This window comes from Phymastichus coffea, unplaced genomic scaffold, assembly GCF_024137745.1.
Source record: "Phymastichus coffea isolate CEN01 unplaced genomic scaffold, Cenicafe_Pcof_1.1 PCOF00039, whole genome shotgun sequence".
Classification (NCBI taxonomy): Eukaryota; Metazoa; Arthropoda; class Insecta; order Hymenoptera; family Eulophidae; genus Phymastichus; species Phymastichus coffea.
In genome coordinates, this window is record NW_026706850.1 from 504,934 (window position 1) to 527,835 (window position 22,902).

At 37.2% G+C, this 22,902-nt stretch overlaps 3 protein-coding genes across 5 annotated transcripts; 2 read left to right on the forward strand and 1 right to left on the reverse strand.

The window, feature by feature from the left end:
* Positions 1–542: 542 nt before the first annotated feature.
* Positions 543–6,207, forward strand: LOC131663927 (uncharacterized). Of its 2 annotated transcripts, none has more exons than XM_058934708.1 (12): positions 543–593; positions 1,491–1,807; positions 2,100–2,218; positions 2,296–2,541; positions 2,602–2,720; positions 2,795–3,662; positions 3,953–4,341; positions 4,612–4,818; positions 4,880–4,989; positions 5,063–5,277; positions 5,339–5,592; positions 5,709–6,207. In XM_058934708.1, the coding sequence occupies exons 2-12, from the start codon at positions 1,643–1,645 to the stop codon at positions 5,783–5,785; spliced, it is 2,769 nt and encodes a 922-aa protein (XP_058790691.1). In that variant the 5' UTR covers positions 543–593; positions 1,491–1,642; the 3' UTR covers positions 5,786–6,207. The 2 variants fall into 2 exon arrangements, with proteins under 2 accessions (XP_058790691.1, XP_058790692.1); XM_058934709.1 differs by having other exon boundaries at positions 5,063–5,271.
* Positions 6,208–6,358: 151 nt separating this feature from the next.
* On the reverse strand, positions 6,359–8,721 carry LOC131663928 (sorting nexin-30-like). 2 transcript variants are annotated; one of them, XM_058934710.1, is made up of 8 exons: positions 8,602–8,721; positions 8,297–8,498; positions 8,037–8,192; positions 7,855–7,965; positions 7,620–7,784; positions 7,347–7,542; positions 7,002–7,276; positions 6,359–6,916 (listed from the first exon to the last, which is right to left on the reverse strand). In XM_058934710.1, exons 2-8 carry the CDS (start codon positions 8,444–8,446, stop codon positions 6,563–6,565), a joined length of 1,407 nt encoding a protein of 468 aa, XP_058790693.1. In that variant the 5' UTR covers positions 8,447–8,498; positions 8,602–8,721; the 3' UTR covers positions 6,359–6,562. The 2 variants fall into 2 exon arrangements, with proteins under 2 accessions (XP_058790693.1, XP_058790695.1); XM_058934712.1 differs by having other exon boundaries at positions 8,598–8,704.
* A 2,771-nt stretch (positions 8,722–11,492) lies between these two features.
* On the forward strand, positions 11,493–22,512 carry LOC131663987 (DNA-binding protein RFX2). The gene is made up of 16 exons (XM_058934800.1): positions 11,493–11,558; positions 11,650–11,821; positions 15,004–15,308; positions 15,727–15,919; positions 16,038–16,082; positions 16,306–16,411; positions 16,488–16,587; positions 16,655–16,798; positions 17,212–17,367; positions 17,961–18,142; positions 18,218–18,700; positions 18,777–18,898; positions 18,966–19,063; positions 19,148–19,303; positions 19,381–19,737; positions 19,856–22,512. The coding sequence occupies exons 1-16, from the start codon at positions 11,493–11,495 to the stop codon at positions 19,943–19,945; spliced, it is 2,775 nt and encodes a 924-aa protein (XP_058790783.1). The 3' UTR covers positions 19,946–22,512.
* The last annotated feature ends 390 nt before the right edge of the window (positions 22,513–22,902 follow it).

Here is a 22,902-nt window from a genome sequence, read left to right on the forward strand (position 1 = left end):
CGATCCAATCGTTATATACATCGATAGGTTCGGATAGTAGGTTTATGGTTGTCTGGAAGTCCTCGAGACAAACGCGACAAGTAATTTTGGCTGTACTCCGCGCCTTATCCCTGGAATAAAATAAATGTTAATAAAAATAATACTTAATGATGATTCCGTCTTAAATAATTCTCAACACACCTGAAGAGTTAACCTTGTGACAACAATTAACAGTCTAACAAGTCATCTAAAGAAGATTTACCTGAACGAGATATGTCGTGGATGTGCAAAAGTATTAGCTATATAGCAAAAATAATAGCTAACCTATATGCTTGTCAGCTCTCGAAGGCCGCGGCGTCCCGAGTGGGGAGATGATGAGAAAATGAGAAAGGTAGGGGAGGGAGAGTTTATTTCTCGAATCGGCGAAATAGCACGTATATGTGTATATATGTATGTATTTGTCTATATATATATATATATACTTACATTTTAACCTCACACGACTTCTCGTGATTACAGAACGGACAGTTGAACTGCGTATCCAGAGGCATTATGGCTTTCCGCTTTGGGGGTGGCTTTCTTTTACTCTTTCGACGACCCATTTTTACAAATAGGTAATTAAAAAAGAAACAAGTCTTTTTAGATTGTTTCAAGGGACTCACATACGATATAGTGCCGCGCGTTCTCTCATACGCTTCTATTGCACCCTCGCCGTTTCCTCTTATTATGCTCTATAATATCATCAGTCGAGATATGGCGCGTGACTCCAGCTGATTTGAATTTTAGGTAACGTAAAAATTATTACAATAAAGAATAACTAAATATAAGAGGCAAACGAATCGGTGATCGGATATGATCCAGAATGCCAAGCGGCGATGTAGCGTCGCGTGGGTACTCTCACTCAATGCTGTTTGTGGCCCTTGCATCAGGTGGAACGAAGAAAAAGGGCATCAACATCCCCACTCAGTCCCCACGCATACGCATACACTAGCGCGTAACACACACACACACACACACACACACACACACACACACACACACACACACACACGTGCGCGCGCGCGCGCGCACACGAACACACACACACACACAATATTAAATAAATAATCTACTCATTATATAGCTCAACAGTTTCTACTGCAATTCACCACTATATAGATAGCATTTATACCAAATTTCAAAAAGTTTCAGAAAAATTGGTCACCTTTTCAGGAGCTAATTGTAATCACGAATTCAAGAATATATAATTGCTTTTTCTCAAAATCGAAACTACATTGTATTATATATATGTTAATTGAATTTTTACAAATAAAATTAAAAATTAATAAACATTAAAAACATTTGTCAATTAATTAATTTATTATTTATATAAACAATTTTTCATATTTTGTATGTATATGTGTGTACTACGTAGTAAAACTTAAAATAGTTGAAATAGTAAACAATCATTTGCATTTTTATGACATGTGTTTTTAATGAAAGAACGTTACAAATCAAAAAATGTATTGTAGTGAAACACAGTTTCCACGACTCAATACTGATCGGATACTGATCACACATTCGAAATCCAAGTAGCAAGTCTACCATCTGAGTCGTCCCTTGGTTCACTGACTTTCGCGTTAAAAATCGTCGTACACGGTGCAGAGATGATGGTTATTTAAAAATGGCGGACGCATCGTCTTCCGACACTACCTCAGATTGCTCCAGTGAATATTTTTCGGATATTTCCTCGGAGAAGTCCACAGAATACGTTGTCGACAGCCAGAGAATAAGTCTCATCAACCGTCGTGTCGAAAGAAATTTTTTGCAGAAACTTCTTAGCCGCGAGGTAAGCTCCATCGATTTTCCAAATAAAAAAAATCAGAGGACGTTGTCCTTACACTCGCAAGGACCTTTGTTACTCGAGATTATTTTCTGAGACTCGAGTTTCATACTGTCAATTATCCCAATTAGCTTGCAATAACTCTTCAGTTGAACTGCAATGACAATTAATTTTGTTTTCTTTGGCATTACTAGGAAATATTCATTTGTATCCCTGTAATATTTTATAAAACAATAAATAATAAAGCTACTCTGTCAAGTGAGAATTATTTTGATAAAATTTTTATTTGCACTGGTAGACAAGAGGCTCCTTAACCCAACACAACTATGCCCCAGAAGAAAGACTGTTTACTACAATACCTTCATGGCGTCACTTATCTTTATTACAAATTTTCCCCAAATCTGCTCTCCAAGCAGGGTAATAAAAATTACAAATTAATTTGCATCATTCGAGTGTTTTTGAAAATTACATTGTTAATTTAAAATGTATTTTAGGCATATTGTTATGGGGCTCACACAGTGTGGACGATTTTTACTATCATATACTTACACAATAGATGTAGGCACTCCAGGAAGTTATTTCAAATATTTTTTACATTGGTGGGCTTTCACACCTACCAAAGTAGCGAGAAAAGTAGCTGAAGTTACCCTATTTGGTAACTATAGTATATCTAAAGAGCTTAGTATTGTTATTGCTCAGTGGCCAACTGAAAGAAACAAGTTAGTTATACATGGTCTTTGGTAAGTCACTGAATTTTTCTTATTCAATCTTGAGCATTTAATTTAATTGAATATTTATAGTTCTAGTTTCCAGTCACAAAGTCAGCAAACTGACAAAGCTTATGTCACTATAACAACAGTCCCATCTCTTAGTAATTGTGCAGATTGCCAAGTTATAGCCTCTTCTTATGAAGAAGAAGGTCAGTTTAGTAAATTATTAATTGTAAACACGTTATTCTCAGTGTTCACATATACTTGCATTTCTTCCTGTCAGATTTAGCAGCTAGCTGGGATACTTGCGTTCGTTGCAATTGTCTGCAACATGGCCTCACAGTTCATACAACCTATGAAGTGATCTCACCTTATCCGAAATTTCGTGCTGTTGTGTGCCTGAATTATGCTAACCACATTGTAGTTAATTCAGGAAACTTTTTACACGTTCTGAGGGTTGATTTGGAAAACATTAAACTAAAAAATCAGAGATCAATAGAGAGACAAGATTCGTCGGCAATTGGCATAGAACAATTAGATATTAGCGTTCACGAAGTGGGAACCTCAAAAGCAGAGAACTATGATAGTTTAGATGACAAAGGTTTAACTCCAGAAAGTATGTCCGTCGTATCGCCAAAGTGCGAAACCGCACTGACAGAATACGATTTTAATGACGAGAGCCAGTGCAAAGTCGATAACGATAGTATTCAAAATACCTCGTGCAGCAGCAATCAAAGCTACAGCGTCTGTGATAACATAAAATCTAGTAATTATGAGAAATCATGTCACTGCATAGAATTACAGTGCCAGTGTAATAATCATCATCAGTCCGAACCACAAGCAATATCCGTTAGGGACAAAATATTGCAAGACTTCTGCGAAGACATGTCTCAGGAATTGAGTATAAGTAGTGATATCATAGCATTAGTTAAGCATCCACCATGTTCTCCGAGGTCAACACCTCAGAGAATACCATTGGATTTGAAACCTTTCACGTGGTCGTCACCCGTTCTCACGCCACCTTCTGATATTCTCAAGACCCGGAATTCCGATTCTAGTCACAGAAATTCACCGCAACCTGGTGCGTCCCAAGGTAACGTTGCACCTGGTTCGCCACGTTTGATGTCGCCACCAATAACTAGGTCCTTCAGGTAAACAATTATTCAATTATCTGTAAATAGTCATCGCTGAATTAAACTTTTATGTACTTTATAAAAATATAACGTAGAATTTTAAGCTATTTACAATGGAAACTCGCCAAGTAAATGTAACTAATCTAACGATTTATTAACCTACCTGTAAGCTAAAATTGAGTGTAATTATCGTAGTTTGAGTCGAAAGAGTGGCTGTTATCTCAAAATTTCATAATTAATGATTATATCTTTACTCAATCTAAATGTTTGCATGTAAGCTTTAAACAAATAAATTATCTGCATTTCAGACATTCGACCAGTCGAAAACGTGCCAACATTATCTCACCGCAGCCAAGAACACGAGCCAGCCACAAAGTAAGCTTGGAAGCGGAAAAAGCTTACGAGTTTACGGACGATGCTCAAGAAACGTGTGAAAAGTTGAGCTCATTTCGTAAACGACGACTTGCCGATAAAAAGTATGAGTTTTGCGACGAAACTGAAGATGCTGAAAACATTGTACCCTTTAAACACATTCGCGATCAATCGAAATTACGTGGATGCACGATTTATCAGATTTCTCCGGTTGCCTCACCACTGCCTAATGGACGTAGACATCGGCTTGATTCGGAACACAGCGAAAGCGATGAATTGAATGGACAGGATCACGTACATAGTGATATTTCAATACTTGAAATGAGTGAGTTTATTAGTACATTACGATACAAGTGCGGGAAAGTAGATTCTTGTCTCGTGTGGCGTTTACGCCCGAGTGAAGCGAGGGTGGAAAGATATACAAGACGAGAAACTCTTTCCCGAACATATTTTTTGATACGACGTGTGGAAAGTGCAATTTTCAACACACGTTTTCTACCGAGCGTGCGGAAAAGACGCACTTTGCGCACGAAGTATCGAAAAACAACTGAGAAATCAATATTTGAAAATAAATGCGATATTTTCTAATTTTTAGCTGAAAAAAATGTACTAAGGCCACTAAATCAGAATCAGCTGCCTAATCTTTGCCGAGAACGAACAAACAAACCATGCGTAAATAACGTTACACCGGTGGTTCCTAAAGCCAATTTGCAGTATCCTATTATTAAGTGCACATCACACTTCAAGCGGAGTTATATAGATTTAGATGATGAAAGAACTTCTGTTATTACTGACGTTGAAGGTATAATTCATTTGCTATTTGAAAATTCTATTTATTTTTGAAAAATAAATGCTCTTTGTAGATGAAGAAACTGGTTGTTACGCAAGTTATCAATGCGTGCTACCTATGCAGGTTCATGGTGCAGATTACGCACAGATGGGGATGATAAGTAATGCCAAAGCTGAAAAATTGGTAAGTTTGTAAACAAACAAATAATTAAATTAAATGTTTTAGTTGGAATTTAAATATTGCCTTGAAATTTTAGAATATACCTTTCGTCGCCATTCATCAAATGAGTTTTGACATTGAAACTTTTTCTCACCACATCGCTGATTGGCAGTGCAAATTATTCAAAAAGAAATATTGGCACTGTAGCGATTACGACATAGAAATCATTGATATATGTGCACTTAGCGGCGATGTAACACTGTTACTCATCATGAAAATTCAAACCAGTGAACAATCCAGTCAAGGGTTGAGGTGTGTTCTAATAATTTAATGATCTTATGAATTTTTATAATAATATAACTTGATTTTTCAGCATTAACGATAGAAAACAGTATGTAGCCGGCTGTAAATTCACATGGAATGTTGATACCAATCTATACCATATCATGGCCATATTGAAAATGAAAGAAGTTAAACCCGATCCAATACGTATGGAAAAATCGTCGATTGAATGCTCAACTGTTTCATGGAATCCAACGAAACTCATTGCATCACAAATGAGAGAAAAAATCCAACAACCTTACGCTCGACGGATTCGTTACCTAAGCAACGAATTAACTTTATCGGGTATGTGTACATAAAAAGTCTGAAGCTCATATAACTTAAGTTTTTTATTTATCGTTCAATGTATAGTAACAAATGTTATAAATATTTCATTGTTACAATTAATTAATTATTTTCAGATGAGTCCATAACGCGACTGAAGGACTTTGATAATCTCATCGAAATTTACATAACGCCGCTGCCTAATTGTTCTTAAGTAACCGATGCAGTAGATTTAATAAATTATTAATTTAACATAAGTTTATATAATTTTTAGTAATTTTTGTTGTAAAAGTTTTTTTGTAAGCGTGATTTGTACATTTTATCTTTTTATTTCATTAAAAAGTCGATTTCTCAGATCATATGCGATTATGTTTAGATATAAAAATGTGAATGAAAAAATGTCTTTTTTCATCTTTTTTTAGCTTAATTTACGTAATCAACAGTGTCTTATAATACATGATAGCTATATCAGGCAAGTACCACTTGTAATTGGGTTTTTAATCTTATCGCGGATTGTCTTATAATTTTATGGTACAATAACTATACCAAAAGAACTGAAATATTTTGGTCCCAACAAAATAAAGTATGTACGTATGTGTGATACAATAATTGCCTTTGGCATCTAAAATTCAGTCTACCAAATGATTACTTGCAAATTATAACATCTAGCTGATATAATTATCACAGCAAGGTTTATTTGTTAATAAAATGTGTACATTTATAGCAATAATTTTAATAAATTGATTTGAACTGGTGTTAAAAAAGTACGTACGAAGATAAAAAACGATTTTCAAATAAATATTTTTCTTTTATAATGACTGTTCTGAGTTTTCATTTACTATAATACATGGTAATTCTTTTTCGCACGACCGCTAGCCTTCTCTAACATTTTTTTACAAACAATGATCAATCAAAAGACCAGCTGTCATACACTTGTAAAACATCAACGTTAAACAAAGTATTGCGTAAAACAAAAACATTTAACAAATACTTAAACAAGTACTTTAGCTACCGTGCTTGCGGAATCAGTTTCATTGTTACCATTTGTTTTTACTATAGACAATGCTTCTTCCCAGGCATTTGTACATTGTTGATAATGAGCAATTTGTTGATCAGCCATAGCAATGAGTAAATTCTTTAAGTCAGTTCGTTTTTCAGCGTTCCATCGTTCCAAGTCACTACGTAAATTTTCATTGGCGCATTCTAATCTGTCTTGCAATACTTCAACAGCTTTCGACTTACGAGGTATCGTTTGAGATAATCTATCTAATTTTTCCGTGTTCGATTCGCTTTTCCAAAATGAATTATCCCATCGAGGTGCTGGTCCGTTACTAGATTCAATGATCTGTAAAATAAAAAAATAGCAGTTACAACTTTGTTATCAACTACAAACCAAAAGTTGTTTATCAATTATAGCCAACTATGCTTACTTGCTCTCTTTCAGCTCTCCTTTTATTCAGGTCTTCGGCTGTCAATTCATAATCCATCTGAATGGCATCTCGTCGATTTAATGCATCTTTCACAGCATCAACGTAGGCGACGTATTCTCTTTCATCATTTACAGTTGAGTCTAACAGCTTTTGATGAGCTGAGGTATTTCCTTCAATGGCACTTGCAATGGCTTGCAAAATTGTCTCTAATTCTGGCTCTGTTGATGCCCATTGTGTGAAAATTGGATGAAATTGATTCAATTCCATTAAGTAATCTAGTAAAAAAATAAGTCTGCATTAAAGATAATCTAATTTTTAGTTATTAATGAGAAAGGCATTGATTACCTTGTCTTTCTTTTTGTATACGTCGACTTATTTTATCTACAGTAATCAATTTTTCACTTAAAGATGTACAATAATCTCGGGCTTGCTCGAATTCTAAATGTCGTTGTTTTAAATTTACACTGGAGGTTATACTTGGTATAGAGTCACTCACTTTGTTCATTACAGAACTACGATTTTTTCGATGAACTAAAAATTCCTGAAAAATAAAATCAAATTTTGATTAATCAAATTCGAATTGAATATTTATGAACATATTATAATTTTGTCACTTACAGTTGGTTTGACAGTAAGAAAAATTTGTAAACTTTTATCACAACTAAGAATCGGATGATTTGCAATGCGATTTAGGAATATATGCAATAACTTCATTCTGGCAATAATGAATTCTTTGGAGTATCGATCAAGTTGAGCTAGAAGAGAATGTTTACCAGGCATAGGCTGTAAATATGTTATCTATTAATATTCTGCGAAAGGATATGACATTCTAATAATAAACATAATAACTCACTGGAATAATATGTGCAGGGTAACTTTCCACCAGTTTTTGCCTCAACCATATAAAGTCATTGTATCTCCTTCGAACAACATACTCTCCTTCTTCAAACTCTGATCTTGTTGACTGAAAAATAAATAGAAGTGTCAATTTAATAATCTGATCTCTAGATCTGCAGTGGAAAACTTAATAATCACCTTAGTGGTAATCCTAAATGTGATGTAAGTCTCCAGAGTTTCAACGTGCTTCTGCGGATTATCAACTTTCACCTGCAAATCTCTTAGGTCAGTATTGCACTCAGACATGTCTTGATCTGGAAAAGTCGAAAAACTCTCTATCGACGGCGAAGCAACCTTTAAAAAATAAAGGAATGTAGACAATCTTAACTTTTTCACTCAATCAATGAGCAATGCATGTAAACACAACAAGTAGCATATTGAAGGTTATAAGCATTTACCACAGATCCCTCGACTGAAGTGCTGCAGTTGGAGGCGGTTTCATCCTGTTGTTTCATCGTCAACATTAAACTGACCTCGAGGACGGCAGATGAATCGGCAGTCAATTTTTGCTCAGCTTCTGCCGTTTCATTGTCGGTGGGTGTCATCATGTTGACAAACTGTTGCTGCTCGCACTCTTTTCACACTCTTACTCGGACCAACCTTAAATTACACAATCCGCGAATGAGTATTCATTGAACGATTGGTAAATTATTGGCGCAAATTTTAATTGCAACAAGGCATAGATGTAATTTTTAATACCTACTGGCAAAATCGAGTTTAAAGTTAATCCATGAGATATGACAATGTTTTGTATATATCGATTGACATTCACGGCAATCGCGACCGCTCACCACCGCCGCTGCGAATCTCTCCTTATCACAAGACTGACTATACTTGAGACGTTTGACGGAGCAAGTCAAAGTAGCTTGCGAATGTTTGTATACTTACTTCTTTTATGTAGATGTCATTTCAATTGGTAACAATAAATGTCTAGCAAATTCTATAAATAGAAATGCTGAATCATTTAATATTATATAGTTAAATCGTTAAATATATTTGAATTTGCGATGTCTATATATAAGCTTCCGTTTTCTCAAATGGCGCCAAAGTTCAAAGTAATTTAAAGTAAAATCATAGACTTTCGAAAAAAACTATGAATGACGCTGGGAACAAGTTAGTAAATGACAATCAAAAGCTACGTAAGTGTTTTCACGATTAAATAACTTCATTGTGAAAACAATTACGGAATTGACCAATCATACCCATGACACGCAATGATTGGAAATGCACAGCGCTCATATAATTCAGGTATTATTCAAAAATTGCAATTGAAAAAATGACTTTGTCGATATAATCGACTCGTGAAAGATTTAATAATGACCAAACGTAAAGTAAATTTCTTTCACGTTTATAGGAAAAAGGGCCATAAAATATCGCACAAAAATTGCAGATCGATGCGTTACTTGAGTAGCCAATTATTTCGTCTAGAAAAAGACTATCGCGCCTTGTAATTCAAACGAGTTAAGTCACTGAAAGCGGTTGTAGCCTTTTTCTGAGTTTTGCCATCATGACAGCTTGATTATCACGTTTCCGTATCATAAAACTGTAGGATCAATGCGATTGATCATTCTCACGGACAGAATATCGGAATCCAGGTACACATTGTGTTTGATGAAGGTTGGCTGAATCATAATAATTTAAAAATGGTCTCCAGTGTATCTAGTCGTTTGTATATAAATCTTGTAGAAAGGTCTCGCTTTCGCATGGCAATTAAGTAATTATTTCAGCGTATAGACTGTCCCTCGTTTATTAATCAATGCCAAATGGCTTAGAAAAGATTCGAACACGTAATTGCGCTGGTTGAAAATCAAAGCAGTCGCGCTTGCGGGTAGGTGAAATAAATACCGATCACATCGGAATACATTTGTTTTTTACACATTTATAAATATTCAATTGTACTCGGGATCAAGATGTATTCGCACCTGACTTCGAATGTAATTCATCGATGGCATTATGCATCGTTCCCATCCTACGCTTCGCAAGGTCCGGTCAGTTTCGCCTTGGCCAAATAGATCGACTTTAAATCGCAAAATCAGTGACAGATAGTGGAAAGTCGCCCGAATTCCGTAACATGTGTGTGTGCGTGCATGCGAGCGCGCACTTATATGCTTCCTGAAGCAAATTATATTTGAATTTGCGGCTTTAAGTTGAATATTACATGGGTGTTATATACATCGAAAAAATTGTGCGTGTTTAAAAGAAACCGAAAATTCACAAAAGCTCGATCAAAGTATCATCCACCGTTCTCAAAATGATTTCTTGAAACATCTCTGGCGAACAATATTATTGAACCTGTCGACGAGAAAACGAAGAAAAAAAGAAAGTCGACAAAAACAGGCGAACAAATGAATCTAAAACTGGAATCAAACTGTCAAGCGAACAGGGGGGCGCGGAAATAAAAACTATTTTTCCCCGTGGAAACGGTGCGTCTCCTGGATACCCAAGAATCGTTCTTTCGTGTCGTCCGCGGCGCGTTTCCGACCAAGAGCACCGCAGTGCCGATGAGCAACTGGCAGGAAGACGACACTTCGTTCGAAGAGTTCCTTAACGACGAGCACATCTTCATCGTTCCCAATACACCCGAGAGCGACGCGACCGCCGTTGATCGCCTGCACAGCGACGATTCTTACTCGCTCCTCGAAAATGGTGATTTCGAGAATCACGGTACGATAATTTTCATTATTTTATTTCGCTTTTTAATGTCGTATTGTTGTGAGTGTGCCTTACATCAGCATTTTTCGTTTATTGATCGTAAAAATTAATTGTACTGTTTATTTATCAATTATTTTCTAAAGAATTACATTTCACAGCTTGGAAAATACCATTTTTGTTAATTATTAAACTGTTTTAATTTGCTATCAGTACGTTACTTTTGTATGTTTTCTAAGTTCTTGTAAAATCATTGTTTTAAAAGTTAAACAACTACTATTTCTGACTGACTTTACCATTATTGTTAAATATAATGATTTTATTTTCATGTAATTCATCAAATGGCCTTTAATATTCTAAGCAAGCTTGCTCAAAATTCCTACTTTGTTCTTTATAGAAGATTGATAACTTCAAGCATGTCTTCAAAAATTACATTTATTCATATTCAACACCATTACCAATTTACCTTTAGACTTTTCATCTTTCTTTAAAACAAATAATACATCTCATTTAAATCAATAGTAAACAATCAAGCCGTATAACAAAAATTAGAAGTAAAATCAATCAGAAACCGATAAAATTCAAGCGAGCACTCAAAATCATCAATTCATCGATTCATCGATTTCGCGTATCCTCATCAATCGGTGCAAAAGGATAATAAGTAAATGAAAACCGCATATCACATAAAAACATGCAAATATCCCCGCGCTTTAAATAGAAAACCTATAAGCAAATTTCGGAGTGAAGTCAGCCGGTCAATCAGATGTGATTCTTTGTGTATACGTCTACCGCATGGCGGCGTTCATTTACCCCCACTACTCTTTCGCAACACAGTTCACGTAGACACAGCGCACACGCACGAGCTTGGCCGGAGTTAAAAAATCAATAACCGCGCGGCGCGAGCTCGCCGACATAACCCCGCGTTCGCAGCAGCAGCGGCGAAAGATGGCCGAGAGCGGCTGCGGCGGGATACGACAGCAGCAGCAGCAGTGTGGCAACACGCGAGACGCCGTAGCCAAGGAGACGACGTAGCAGACAATACCAGTGTGTACGTGTGTCGCGAGATACGTCGCGCGAGTGCAGCGGGCCGATATACGTATAGCTTTTTTTCCCGAGACCTGCTGCTGCTGACCACCGAGTCGTCGACACCTCTCGTTTTTTGTTTTCGCTCTCGTTTCGTTGCGAGTGGAACAACAACGTAGCTCTCCGAGTGCAAGCTCTACGAGCGCGTCGTGTCGTCGTTGCGTTCTTCGTACGCACACCGGCTGCTGCAGGTGAGTTGTTGCTTTTCGTCTCGTGCACGTCTGCCGGCTGCTCGTAGCTTGCCAAAGGGCTTCGCTCGCGAAATCGCTGCGATCCGATTCCTCGTCTGCTTCCTGCGCTCGTTTCCCCTCGGATGGTCACGCGGGGATAGGCTCGAGTTTGCGTTTGTTGTGTGTACGTACGGACAGTCGGCCGGGGAAAGAATGTTCAGAGCTACGCGCGCGGCTGTAATTCGATCTGCTTCTTTTGTTCACACGTAAACATTGCGCAGCGAATGGGAAGCTTGCATGCTGAGACAACTTGATTTTCACTTTGTGCACGTGCAATTGTTAAAGATCCATATCGGCTCATCTGTTCTTTGTTTTCTCAACAGACGAAAAACAAAAAACAAACTTCGTTGTCATCGCCAGTCATTTAAGTTCAATCACCTCGTTTGCGTTCGTACGTTAATCAGTAAAAGCGTCGGGGAAAATATCCAGTTTCCTCAACAAGCTTGCATCAACTGCAACGGTACGGCCTTCACTTCTGATATGAACATTGTGACAGAATCAACTCGTCGATCATCGACAAATCGTGGAATTCCTGCGTTGGCGCGCATCTCCGAACGTTTTTCTTTCGATAACGCCGCGACCGCCAACATTAAATTGCGAAACGTACAGTTTTCCATATCAGCGAGCGAGCTTTTTGCAGCTTCCTCTCGCCGACCCCGAGCGTTAACGCGGAGAAGTAATAAGCGTGCGCGTCGCATTATCTCCGCAGATACGGGACCCCTGTTTGGCGCGCTTTCGAGAAAGAGAAACGCGCTTCGAAATATTTCGCGCGGTCGATCCCACGCGAAATGTAATAATCCGAGCAATCTTCCGCTTGGGCGAGCAAGCTGAATCTCGAGCAGACTCGCGGGCTTTAATTAAAATGGACTTATAACGGTCGCACGCGCGCGGCAGGAAAGAAAAGAGCGCGAAGGTGTGGGCACATAATGCACGCGCGACACGTGGCAGCCGCGCGACCGCCGTGCGCGTAGGCGAAGGGTGCACCGAGCGTGACGAACCAGGTGTGTTCCGTTGCACCATGTGTGCCCGCTCGGCGCGCACCTTGCCAGCGGGCGACCGTTTTCCCCCGCGACTGTCGGGAAAGCCGCGGCTCTGGGGCCCCGCAGTCGCGCTCTCGTCGCTTCGCCGATCGGTTGTTGCGTGCCGCGAAGGGTGCAGCGGCTCGGAAGACACCGGGGTGGTGAGTCGAAGACGCGTACGCTCTGACGCGTGTATTGTCCTTTTCTTTTGCGAGGGGCGTACTTGCGGACTTCTACTTCTGTTGCCGCCGGGCGAGCGTGAGACCGGTGCTTTTTAATTTAGATAGGTGGGCTCGCAGCCAATTGGAGAATCCGTTTCAGTTTCGAGACGTCGTCATTACGATGAATCTTACCTTTCCCCCATATTAATCGTAGCTTTACATTCATTCATTTTTTTGTCGTTTTGATTTACGTGAATTATGATCCTAATAATCATACGCGGAATTTTTCCAAAGCGTCTCTCGAAGAAAACATACGAAAAATGCGTTGGGCGATTAACATACTAAAGCGAATGCAAATGAAGGTAGCTTTCAGCATATTCAATGGTCAACTTGGAAGTTAGTTATTGCGCAACAACGGAATATGTTCTCGCGTTCGAAAACGTATTATTATTAGAATGAAAAACAACCGGAGCCCTACCAAAAAAGTAAAAATATTCAAATTTCCTCTTCGATCCTTTTAACCTTCACAATAATACATTAAATCGTGCACTTCATTATTGCAAAACTACATACTTCATATCCCCCATCGCATCGTACACTAACGAATATCTTGCGCACAAAATAAGCCACCCCTGTAATACGCGCTAGTATCGTATATGTTACGACATATCAGATTCTTCGGCAAATTGGTTATATATCCCAGCATATAAGTTGAAAAGGAACTCGCACAACAACCTTTCGTTCATCCCTCGTCTCTCTTTCTCTCTCTCTCTCTCTCTCTCTCTCTCTCTCTCTCTCTCTCTCTCTCTCTCTCTCTCTCTCTCTCTCTCTCTCTCTCTCTCTCTCTCTCTCTCTCTCTCTCTCTCTCTCTCTCTCTCTCTCTCTCTCTCTCTCTCTCTTTCCTCTCTCGATAGGTGTACAGGTGTTGGCGGAGTCACCTGGGCAACACCCCAGATGTGCCACTTTCTCCCTTGCCGCTCGCTTTCATATTAAGAGAGAGAAAGAGAGAGACAGAGACAGAGACAGAGATGCAAAAAACTATATACGTATATAGTCTGCGCCTCTTGCTCTGCAATTAATTCGCATGAATCACTCAGGTGGCCGGTAATACCATCTAATTGCGATATATACCGCCCTCACAAATCCGTCCCCCTTTTATCTTTTCAACCCTCTATTCTTAAGCCGTTCGGTACCTGCCACACACCAATACAAACGCACTGCACCTGCAGAAAGCGAGAGAAAGAAAGAGAGTGAGAGTGAGAGAGAGAGAACGAGAGAACGAGAGAACGAGAGAACGAGAGAACGAGAGAACGAGCAGAAGCATAACTCGTCGATGTCGGCAAGCTTCGTCTTCTGCTACGGAGATACTCGATACTTCTTTCCGCTCTCTTCTGCTACACAGCTGTCGATTATGCTCGCTATTAGGCGAATCACATTATCATGAACGCGGATTTGCTAAAGCTTGGCTACAGGAGACAAAGAGATCGAGAGCTTGGTTATGTGTACACTCTCTACTCTTATATGGCACACAATCATACGAGCACACGCGTTATTTTCAATTGACAATTAATGTAACCATTTACGTCTCATCTTGGAGTCTATCAAAGTGTCAATAGATTTGTACTTTGAATGCTCAGAGGGTGAGCACTGTGTGTATGAAAGGCTTGTGGATACAAATGTTGGCAATCAATAAATCTGCTTAGAGTACCTACTTTGTAAGTTGATACGTGACCATACAATGTAATCATACTACAACAGTTTGACTACCTTATAAATCAACAACTAATCATCTTACTGTATGCACACATTCGTGTGCTAGCAATCTACATAGGATAACAGAATGAACAAGTATAGAACAAAGAGAAATGAGGGGTAACAGCAGCAAAAGTGGAAGGATTATTGGCATTTTAGTGTGGCACGTATCGAGCCAAGTGTATTAGTAAATTCTGTATTTGAATTGCAGAGGCATCCCGGCAGAAACGGAGAGGCAGAAGTGGCGGTGATACGTTGGAAGCTGAAACTGGTGAGGGAGTTATTGCCATGACTACCACAGGAGCCCAGTACGCTCTAGCAGCATCCACTGGGGCTGGCAATACTGGTGGGGGCAGTACAGCAGTGGGGGTTGAAAAGCCAAGTGTCGTAGTTGTCACTACTTCTAATTCTAATGGCAGTGCAAGCGCTGCTCAGTCACAATCCACTTGTACTCAACAACTGATCACTGTTGTTACCAGTGATCCATCCAGTCCTAATAGCTTACAGCCTATTCAGGTGAATTTCTATTAAGATTGTTCCATTTTTTCTTCCCTTTGGTTGCCATTGTTTCTCTTTCAAGTCAGTGTTATTAGTGAACGATGAAATTTCAACTGTTCAATTCTCAAATTTGTAAAAAGATAGTGGACTAGTTTCACGTTTTTAATTGCTTAAAAGTGAGATATGAAAGAAAAATCAATAGTTACAGTGCCTATATCTCATAGTGTTGTCTGGTAAACTTGATAAGTCTGAACTAAACATCTGCCTTTTGAGAGTGTGATAAGCTATGGTTGCTTTATTATTATGGCATCAAAGTATAATACTGGCTTTAGAAACACACACTTTGCCAATATTTTTCCATCTCAATCGAATGTAAGTCAGTCAAGATAACTTATTTTTGCATTGTTACTAAACAAACTTGTTTTTCTTTTTGCAGTTACTAGTGCAAGATTCTCTGGATGCTACAGGAGATTCATCAAATGGATCTTCTAGTACACAAGCACACGTAACAGCACAAGTAGTTGTTAATACTACACATTCAGGTCAGCACACTCTAGTAGATTCTGATGCTGCATCTACCTCTACTGGCACAATAGTTAGTGGTTCGCCTCATTACATCACTGTTACAGGTAATTTATATTTATTGTTGTAAAATCAATTTTAGTTTATATTGTTTAAACCACAATCTTTAGTTAAGAGTTTGCAAAAACGTACTTTTCTCACTGCACAATACTGAATTTACTATAGGCACCAACGAGCCTTCGACATACGCGTCCCTCACAACTGCTGTAGGTGAGGGTTACATTCAACATGCATAATGGTGTTTTATGTTTATGAATAACCTGATTGTCAAACGATTGTAAACCAAAATTGCGTTCGTGTTTTTTTTTTGTATGTGTATGTGTTATAATATTTGTTGATTGATGTACGTATTTCAATACCTTTTACATGATGATAACGCGAGTGAGCGTTGAACGAAGATTGTAGTGTAATGCGAGATGTGTTTTTGTTCTAGTACCAGGAGACGCCGACGCTGTGGGGTCCGAGTCGGTCGCTCATCCTACCTTTGTACAGTATGTCGAGGGAGATGGATCCACGTATATACCGACGAATGGACAGATGTGAGTCTTATTTATAAACGTTATTTTGTTCTGTTTAGTATAAGGAATGATTTAATGTCAATTTTTTTAATTTTAGGACATATCCAGTGTATGCTGTGGGTGAGGCGGGAACAATGTACACTCCCGCCTCGAACCAATATTACACTTCAGCCTCCACCCCAGTCACTTATGCACAAGTAAGTTTTTGAAGTTTTATATACGATATTTTTTATTTGTTCTTTTCGCATTAATTAGTTGATGCAGGTCACAGGCTCAACTACAACGGGTCAATTGTTGTCACAAGGCAACGGGACCTACCTGATCCAGCAAAGCGTCGTTGAAGGCGACCCAACTCATACATTAATATCAGCTGCAGCAGCTCGCGCAAGTCCTCAAACTGAAAGTGCCGTAAGTATATACCACCATTAAGTAAACTCACGGAAAAATCTGTACTAATCAAAGAAAAGAAATAACTTTCAATATTGAAAAATAATTAAGTTTCGTATGTAACACGAAGTAACGATGTACTAAAACACTGCTCTTTCGAGCATGGCTTTCTATTTAACACTTTTAACTGTATGTATAACACTTTAAAACGATGTTATCCACCGGTTTACCGAATCTCAATGTTTCTGCTTCAACCAATCCATCGATTTCAAGCCTAATTCAATATGACGAAGATCCGTAATTGAAAAGCAATTACTAAAAGGGAGCCGCGCGCGAGATCAACGAGGGTGCTTTTAACAATACAAAAGATAAAGTGACGGATACGTTGGATGAGTTGTTGCTTCTTTTTTTTTTGACGTGAAATGGATATATAGGAAGCAGTGGTGAGTGGTGGTGGCGGTGCGTACTTGATAAGTGGCAATTCGGCGAGTGCGCCACAGCCGCAAGCTCAGCCGACGCAGTCGACGGTCGAGGATGCGGCCACCGCCGCGGCTAACATGACCCACGCGACTAGGGTGTCCCAGGCCACCGTAAGCCACATAACCAATTCGTCGTTCTGCTTTGTACGCACTAACACATGCTATCTCAATCTCTCTTTGTGTTCATTGTTCAGCATGCCATGTATACGTATGTTTTCTTTCATTTGCTTGGGGTTGCACTGCTTTTTCTTCTTTTTTTCATTATTCTTCACTCGTCATTCAATACTTTTTATTGATTTTGATGTATGGAGAGATGACATTATTTTGGTTTTTAATTTACTTTCAGGTAAGTAAACGTACAAGATTTCGTTGTTTTTGTAGTAGATATTTTTATTGCACACGAGGGTTTATTAGGGTTTTAAAATAAAAATCCATTCACGAATACTTTTGATAATTGAGAATTTACTTTTGAAACACTGCTAGTTTATCACAACTTATAATTAAATCGCATCTTAATTTCGAGAAATAATAATATAATTATTGAAATTAAAGAATACAAAGAAAATATATCTCATTAAGTTACTCAGCTTACGACACAATAGTTTTTTTGCACGGTTTTTTCTTTGATAATGCACAAGTGTTCATACATTCAATAGAGTGATGCATTTCGAAAAAATGAAAAGATCTATCCGACTGATATATAGGTGCAATGGCTGTTGGAAAACTACGAGACAGCTGATGGAGTGTCTTTGCCACGTTCGACGCTCTATAATCACTATCTCCGTCACTGTTCCGATAACAAATTGGATCCGGTGAATGCAGCTAGTTTTGGTAAACTCATTCGCTCTGTATTTTTGGGTCTACGCACAAGACGTCTTGGAACTCGGTAAATACTTTATCTCATTTCTACAAAAATCTCCTCGGATGTTTATATGCAATGATAATTAATTTTTATTAATAGCGGTAACTCAAAATACCATTACTATGGTATCCGAGTTAAACCAAGCTCTCCACTAGTACATTTAAACGAGGACGGCACGTCACGACAGCAGCCAACATCAAATTCACAAACGAACAAACGAGTCAAGTTCGTCAATCAAAAACAGTCGGAAACAGTTTATGAGTCTAACAATACACAAATGAACAACAACGCAGCGAACGTTTCACCGAACGCAACGTCACCGCAGTATCACCAATATCTCGGTGAAGCAAGCTGCGCGATACCTGAATTCCCCGAAATTATCGTTCACGGGTCTCTTCACGAAGACTGTACTCTTGAAGATATCGATACTTTTAGGAGTATCTATAGAGAGCATTGCGAAGCTTTTCTCGACGCTGTACTGAACTTTGAATTTGCTACGATTGAAAGTTTATGGCGTGAATTCTGGCGTAGTCAGGATAATAATAACGGGGATGAGTGCGAGGAGGAAAAGTATCTCTCAAAGTAAATATCATTTTTTAATTGGTAATTATTGAAAGTGTATTCATTTATGATAATTGAATATTTTTCCGTTCAACAGAACTAAACTTTATCAATTGTGCAAGTGCCCTGAAGTTCAAGACTTTATCAGGAGAGTCGACTATACGTTTTATCAGAATCTCGTTGAAGTGCTTATGCCTGACGTTTTAAGGCCTATACCAAGTTAGTATTTCACAAAAAGACTAATTAACAATTTGTAAACGTATTCTATAATATCGTACTTGTTTAGGTCCTTTAACTCAATCCATTAGGAATTTTGCTAAAGGGTTGGAATCGTGGTTGACGTCTGCCATGAATGACTGTCCTGAAGAAATGATGCAGATAAAGGTAATGAAATTAACTCTGTAATTACTTTATTATGTAAATTAACTTGACAAAAGTTTTTATTTATAATTTTCTTCTGTGATATAGTTAACTGCTGTATCAGCGTTTGCTCAAACTCTGCGACGATACACATCCCTTAACCACTTGGCGCAAGCAGCAAGAGCCGTATTGCAGAACAACAGTCAGATTAATCAAATGCTGGCTGATCTTAATCGAGTTGATTTCCATAATGTACAGGAGCAGGTAATTTAATGTTTATTAGTTTTTCCAATAAAGGCTACAAGTTTTTAATTTAAAATCTAAAAAACAAATATTTGCAGGCATCCTGGGTTTGCCAATGCGACTATGCAGTTGTACAGCGCCTTGAAGCTGATTTCAAAGTAACACTTCAACAACAAAACTCGTTGGAACAATGGGCCGTTTGGTTGAAAGGAGTAGTAACGCAGGTGCTTCAGCCTTACGAGGGCAAACAAACATTTGCTAAAGCAGCACGACAGTTCCTGCTCAAGTGGTCTTTCTACAGTTCGATGGTTATTAGGGATTTGACACTACGCAGTGCCGCAAGCTTTGGCTCATTTCATCTGATTCGATTACTCTATGATGAATACATGTTTTATCTGATTGAACATCAAGTTGCCCTTTCTACGGGTACCACGCCGATAGCTGTTATGGGAGATGTAAGACATTTTCTTTTTTATTATGATTGCTTTAACTAAACAAATTTGCCAATGGATAAATATTACGACTATTTAAATTTTTGTGTGGCATCAATGACATTTTTTTTTTTTGTTCTAGAAGAGCCAGAATGGTTCCATGATGAATACATTTGAATCAAACGGAGATGCGTCAAACATGAACCCATCGAAACGAATGAAGATGAGCTAACCAACCCTGTAACACACGCTCAAAGAATTAGTAGACGAGGATGAACAGTTGTTGGACAAAGTGTATTTTTAGCACAAATTTTTGCGAAACAGGCCTATTTATTGATGCAAGCTAGTCTCACCTGAACGCAAACGTTTTTTATGACAAAAAGTGCGAACAAAAGCCAACGTTTCTACACTTCGCTCACACCACCAACTAGATATCCGTTAAAAAATAACGCTACTTAATCAATTTATGTGATATAACAAGTAAAAGTACATAAACGATCACACTAAAAAGCCTTACGCGTATTTTTTCGTAAATACGCATCACATTTTTTCGGTATAATAGGAAGTTACTACAGCGTTTTGATTTTCTGAGTTTTTCACAAGACTGGGACCATTGATAGATCAGGTTCAAAATAAAAGTCCATCCTAATAACTGGTATATTTATATTAATATAATTGCTTGTTTTGTTGTGAAATTACTTAAATTTTTTAATATTTTAATTTATGAAAAAAATTGTTTCGTTTTTCATAATTGATGTGTGAACGTTTTTTTACTGGTAAAATTGAAAATTATTGAATAAGTTATAAGTTTGATATTCTTGTTTTTTCAATCTTGTGTTCTAAAAATTCATAGAACTTCTTGCGAATCTACAGAAATACCGTCAAATCCGCCCTGTCGATGACTTATCAAAATATTCCTACATAATTAGAAAAAGAGTATAACTAGATGATATAAATGTTTTAAGATAAAAAATTAACGATAAATCTCGAAGCATCGATATTTTTTATCATAAATGCAATGGAATACAAATTTCAAAACAAAAAGATTCTTATAAGAGAAAGAAAATTTGTTAAGTACAAAAAACAATTCTTACGTTTTTGTAAATATTGAGGCATACAGTTGTTAAAATTGTTGTATCATGGAAAGATAGTGACTGAACGCTATAATTAATTGTCAAAAAAAAACCGTAAAAGTACTCATTAAAAAAAAACATCGTACTGTAAGATAGGTTTAAATCATAATTCATAATACATGTTAAATGTATTTTGTTTAGAGCTGTTCATAAATAGTAGGCGGAAAAAAACAATTTTTTTTCAACGCAGAAAAAACTTAATTTTATTTTTTGTATATTTACTATATATCTGCGCATAGGCACTCAATATTAACTGCATGTGAGTACACTTGAAAGATTAAATTCAAGTACGAAGCGCACTCTTGAGATGTATGTATCTTTATGTACATCTGCATGAATTCAAAGGTACTAATTATTAAAATTAGAGATAGAGCTTAATTCCAAAAACATCGAACATTTTGAAGAAAAAAACGTGAAATTTATTTTTACAATCGTTTTAGTAGCTTTTTCACGATTCTTCATTATTCTATAAAAACTCGTTCATTGTGTACTTAACGAATCACTACTCGATCAAGAAGAATCGACTCTAGTGATGAACGCATATGTAGCATTATATACTTTTTAATAAATAAGCTTAGCAAGAATTTATTTATTAAAAAAATGAAAATGGCATTGCATACTAGTCAGAACTCCATAGACTAAGTTAAAAACAGGGATTGAATGTTTCAACGATATGTTAATCGTGAGTTGTAATTAAATATTACATTGTAATTATCAATCGTAACTATAGAATAGACGAATTGCGCTACTCGATCAAGAGGACGCAATTTCTATACTATAATGAGCTTATACATGTAAAAAAATATACCTAAGTGTACCTATAATATGAAACAGCTTATTTTAAAAATGGGGTGTAAATGTTATTACTGATAAAAAAAGAAACTAACAACTTGAAAGTTGATACAAGTTGTAGATGTGGATGATCGAAGAAGATATAAAAGAAATTAATGTCACTGGAAACATTGGCATGCGAAATGCAGGAAAATTAAAAAAAACTCGCTCATCTGTTATTTTCAATAATGTTCTTCCTTCCGCAAAAAAGAAACTTGATATCTCTCTTGAATGAGCGTAAAAGTGTAATCTCAAATCAAAAAATCGTACTACAACAATGGATTTGTCATTGTGACAGATGTAACCCAAATAAAACGGCCTTAAATGAGTAATCATGTTCTTTCCTAATTAGAAATCTAATTGCTCTAACAGGCAAGAAAAGTACTAAAAAAGTATCTCTGAAAGTATAAATTATCATAAAAAAGTTGTATTGTTTGCAATAGTAACACGTAGCGATCACGTTATATCAATCTATAATTAACATGTTACATCAATTCAACAAATTATCAAATAATAGTTGTATTCTCGCATGCATTTTCAGGGGTATTTTTAATAAGGAGAGAAACAAAAAGCGTTGCAACAATAACTAAAACGAATTTTTTGGGTGGAAATATATACATAAAAAATATTTTGATACTTCTCAATTTGCAACAGAAATCAAGAGGATACTTAACGATTATTACTACTAATTCTGTTATAAAAAAACAAAACAAATTGTGAGCCGCAAGTTTAATTGAGATTCCATAAAGACAAGTGTGAGTGTGCGAATTTTAAAAGATAAAAATAATATATGTTTAAAAACCAAAGATTCCTATGTGTTATAAATAAACATGTATTTCCCACGATCACCTGTCTTCTAAACCTAAATGTATATAAATTTCCTTTTGTCCTCCAAACAATTTTCTTTTAGTTTCCGAGTTATTTAATAATTGATGAATGGATTATTAACAAAATAAATAAAAGTTTGTTTGAATTTTATCGCTACTCCATTAAATTGGTAATTATGGTAATTTCTGATAGGACTGTAAAAGTAGCCCCTTCGATTGTAAGGGAAATTGACTATACGGCCCTTTCTGGAAATGGAATACTGAAATAACAACTGACACCCTTTTCCCGCCACTCGCGACACGAAAATCATTAATAATTTTAATTTGAAAATTGTGCAACAAATAGAAAATGCGATTTGACGGGCTGTCGAGGGAAATTAAAACCTTAATTTTGAGCT

Excerpts from the sequence above, each read along its gene's own strand:
- LOC131663927 (XM_058934708.1), top strand. The coding sequence starts at position 1,643 with ATGGCGGACGCATCGTCTTCCGACACTACCTCAGATTGCTCCAGTGAA. Across the intron at positions 2,542-2,601 it reads TTAGTTATACATGGTCTTTG|TTCTAGTTTCCAGTCACAAA; the intron begins GTAAGTCACTGA and ends GAATATTTATAG. Across the intron at positions 3,663-3,952 it reads CCAATAACTAGGTCCTTCAG|ACATTCGACCAGTCGAAAAC; the intron begins GTAAACAATTAT and ends TCTGCATTTCAG.
- LOC131663928 (XM_058934710.1), bottom strand. The coding sequence starts at position 8,446 with ATGATGACACCCACCGACAATGAAACGGCAGAAGCTGAGCAAAAATTG. Across the intron at positions 7,277-7,346 it reads TATACAAAAAGAAAGACAAG|ATTACTTAATGGAATTGAAT; the intron begins GTAATCAATGCC and ends TTTTTTTACTAG. Across the intron at positions 6,917-7,001 it reads GGAGAGCTGAAAGAGAGCAA|ATCATTGAATCTAGTAACGG; the intron begins GTAAGCATAGTT and ends TTTATTTTACAG.
- LOC131663987 (XM_058934800.1), top strand. The coding sequence starts at position 11,493 with ATGGCCGAGAGCGGCTGCGGCGGGATACGACAGCAGCAGCAGCAGTGT. Across the intron at positions 16,083-16,305 it reads GTCCCTCACAACTGCTGTAG|TACCAGGAGACGCCGACGCT; the intron begins GTGAGGGTTACA and ends TTTTTGTTCTAG. Across the intron at positions 19,304-19,380 it reads TCCATAATGTACAGGAGCAG|GCATCCTGGGTTTGCCAATG; the intron begins GTAATTTAATGT and ends AAATATTTGCAG.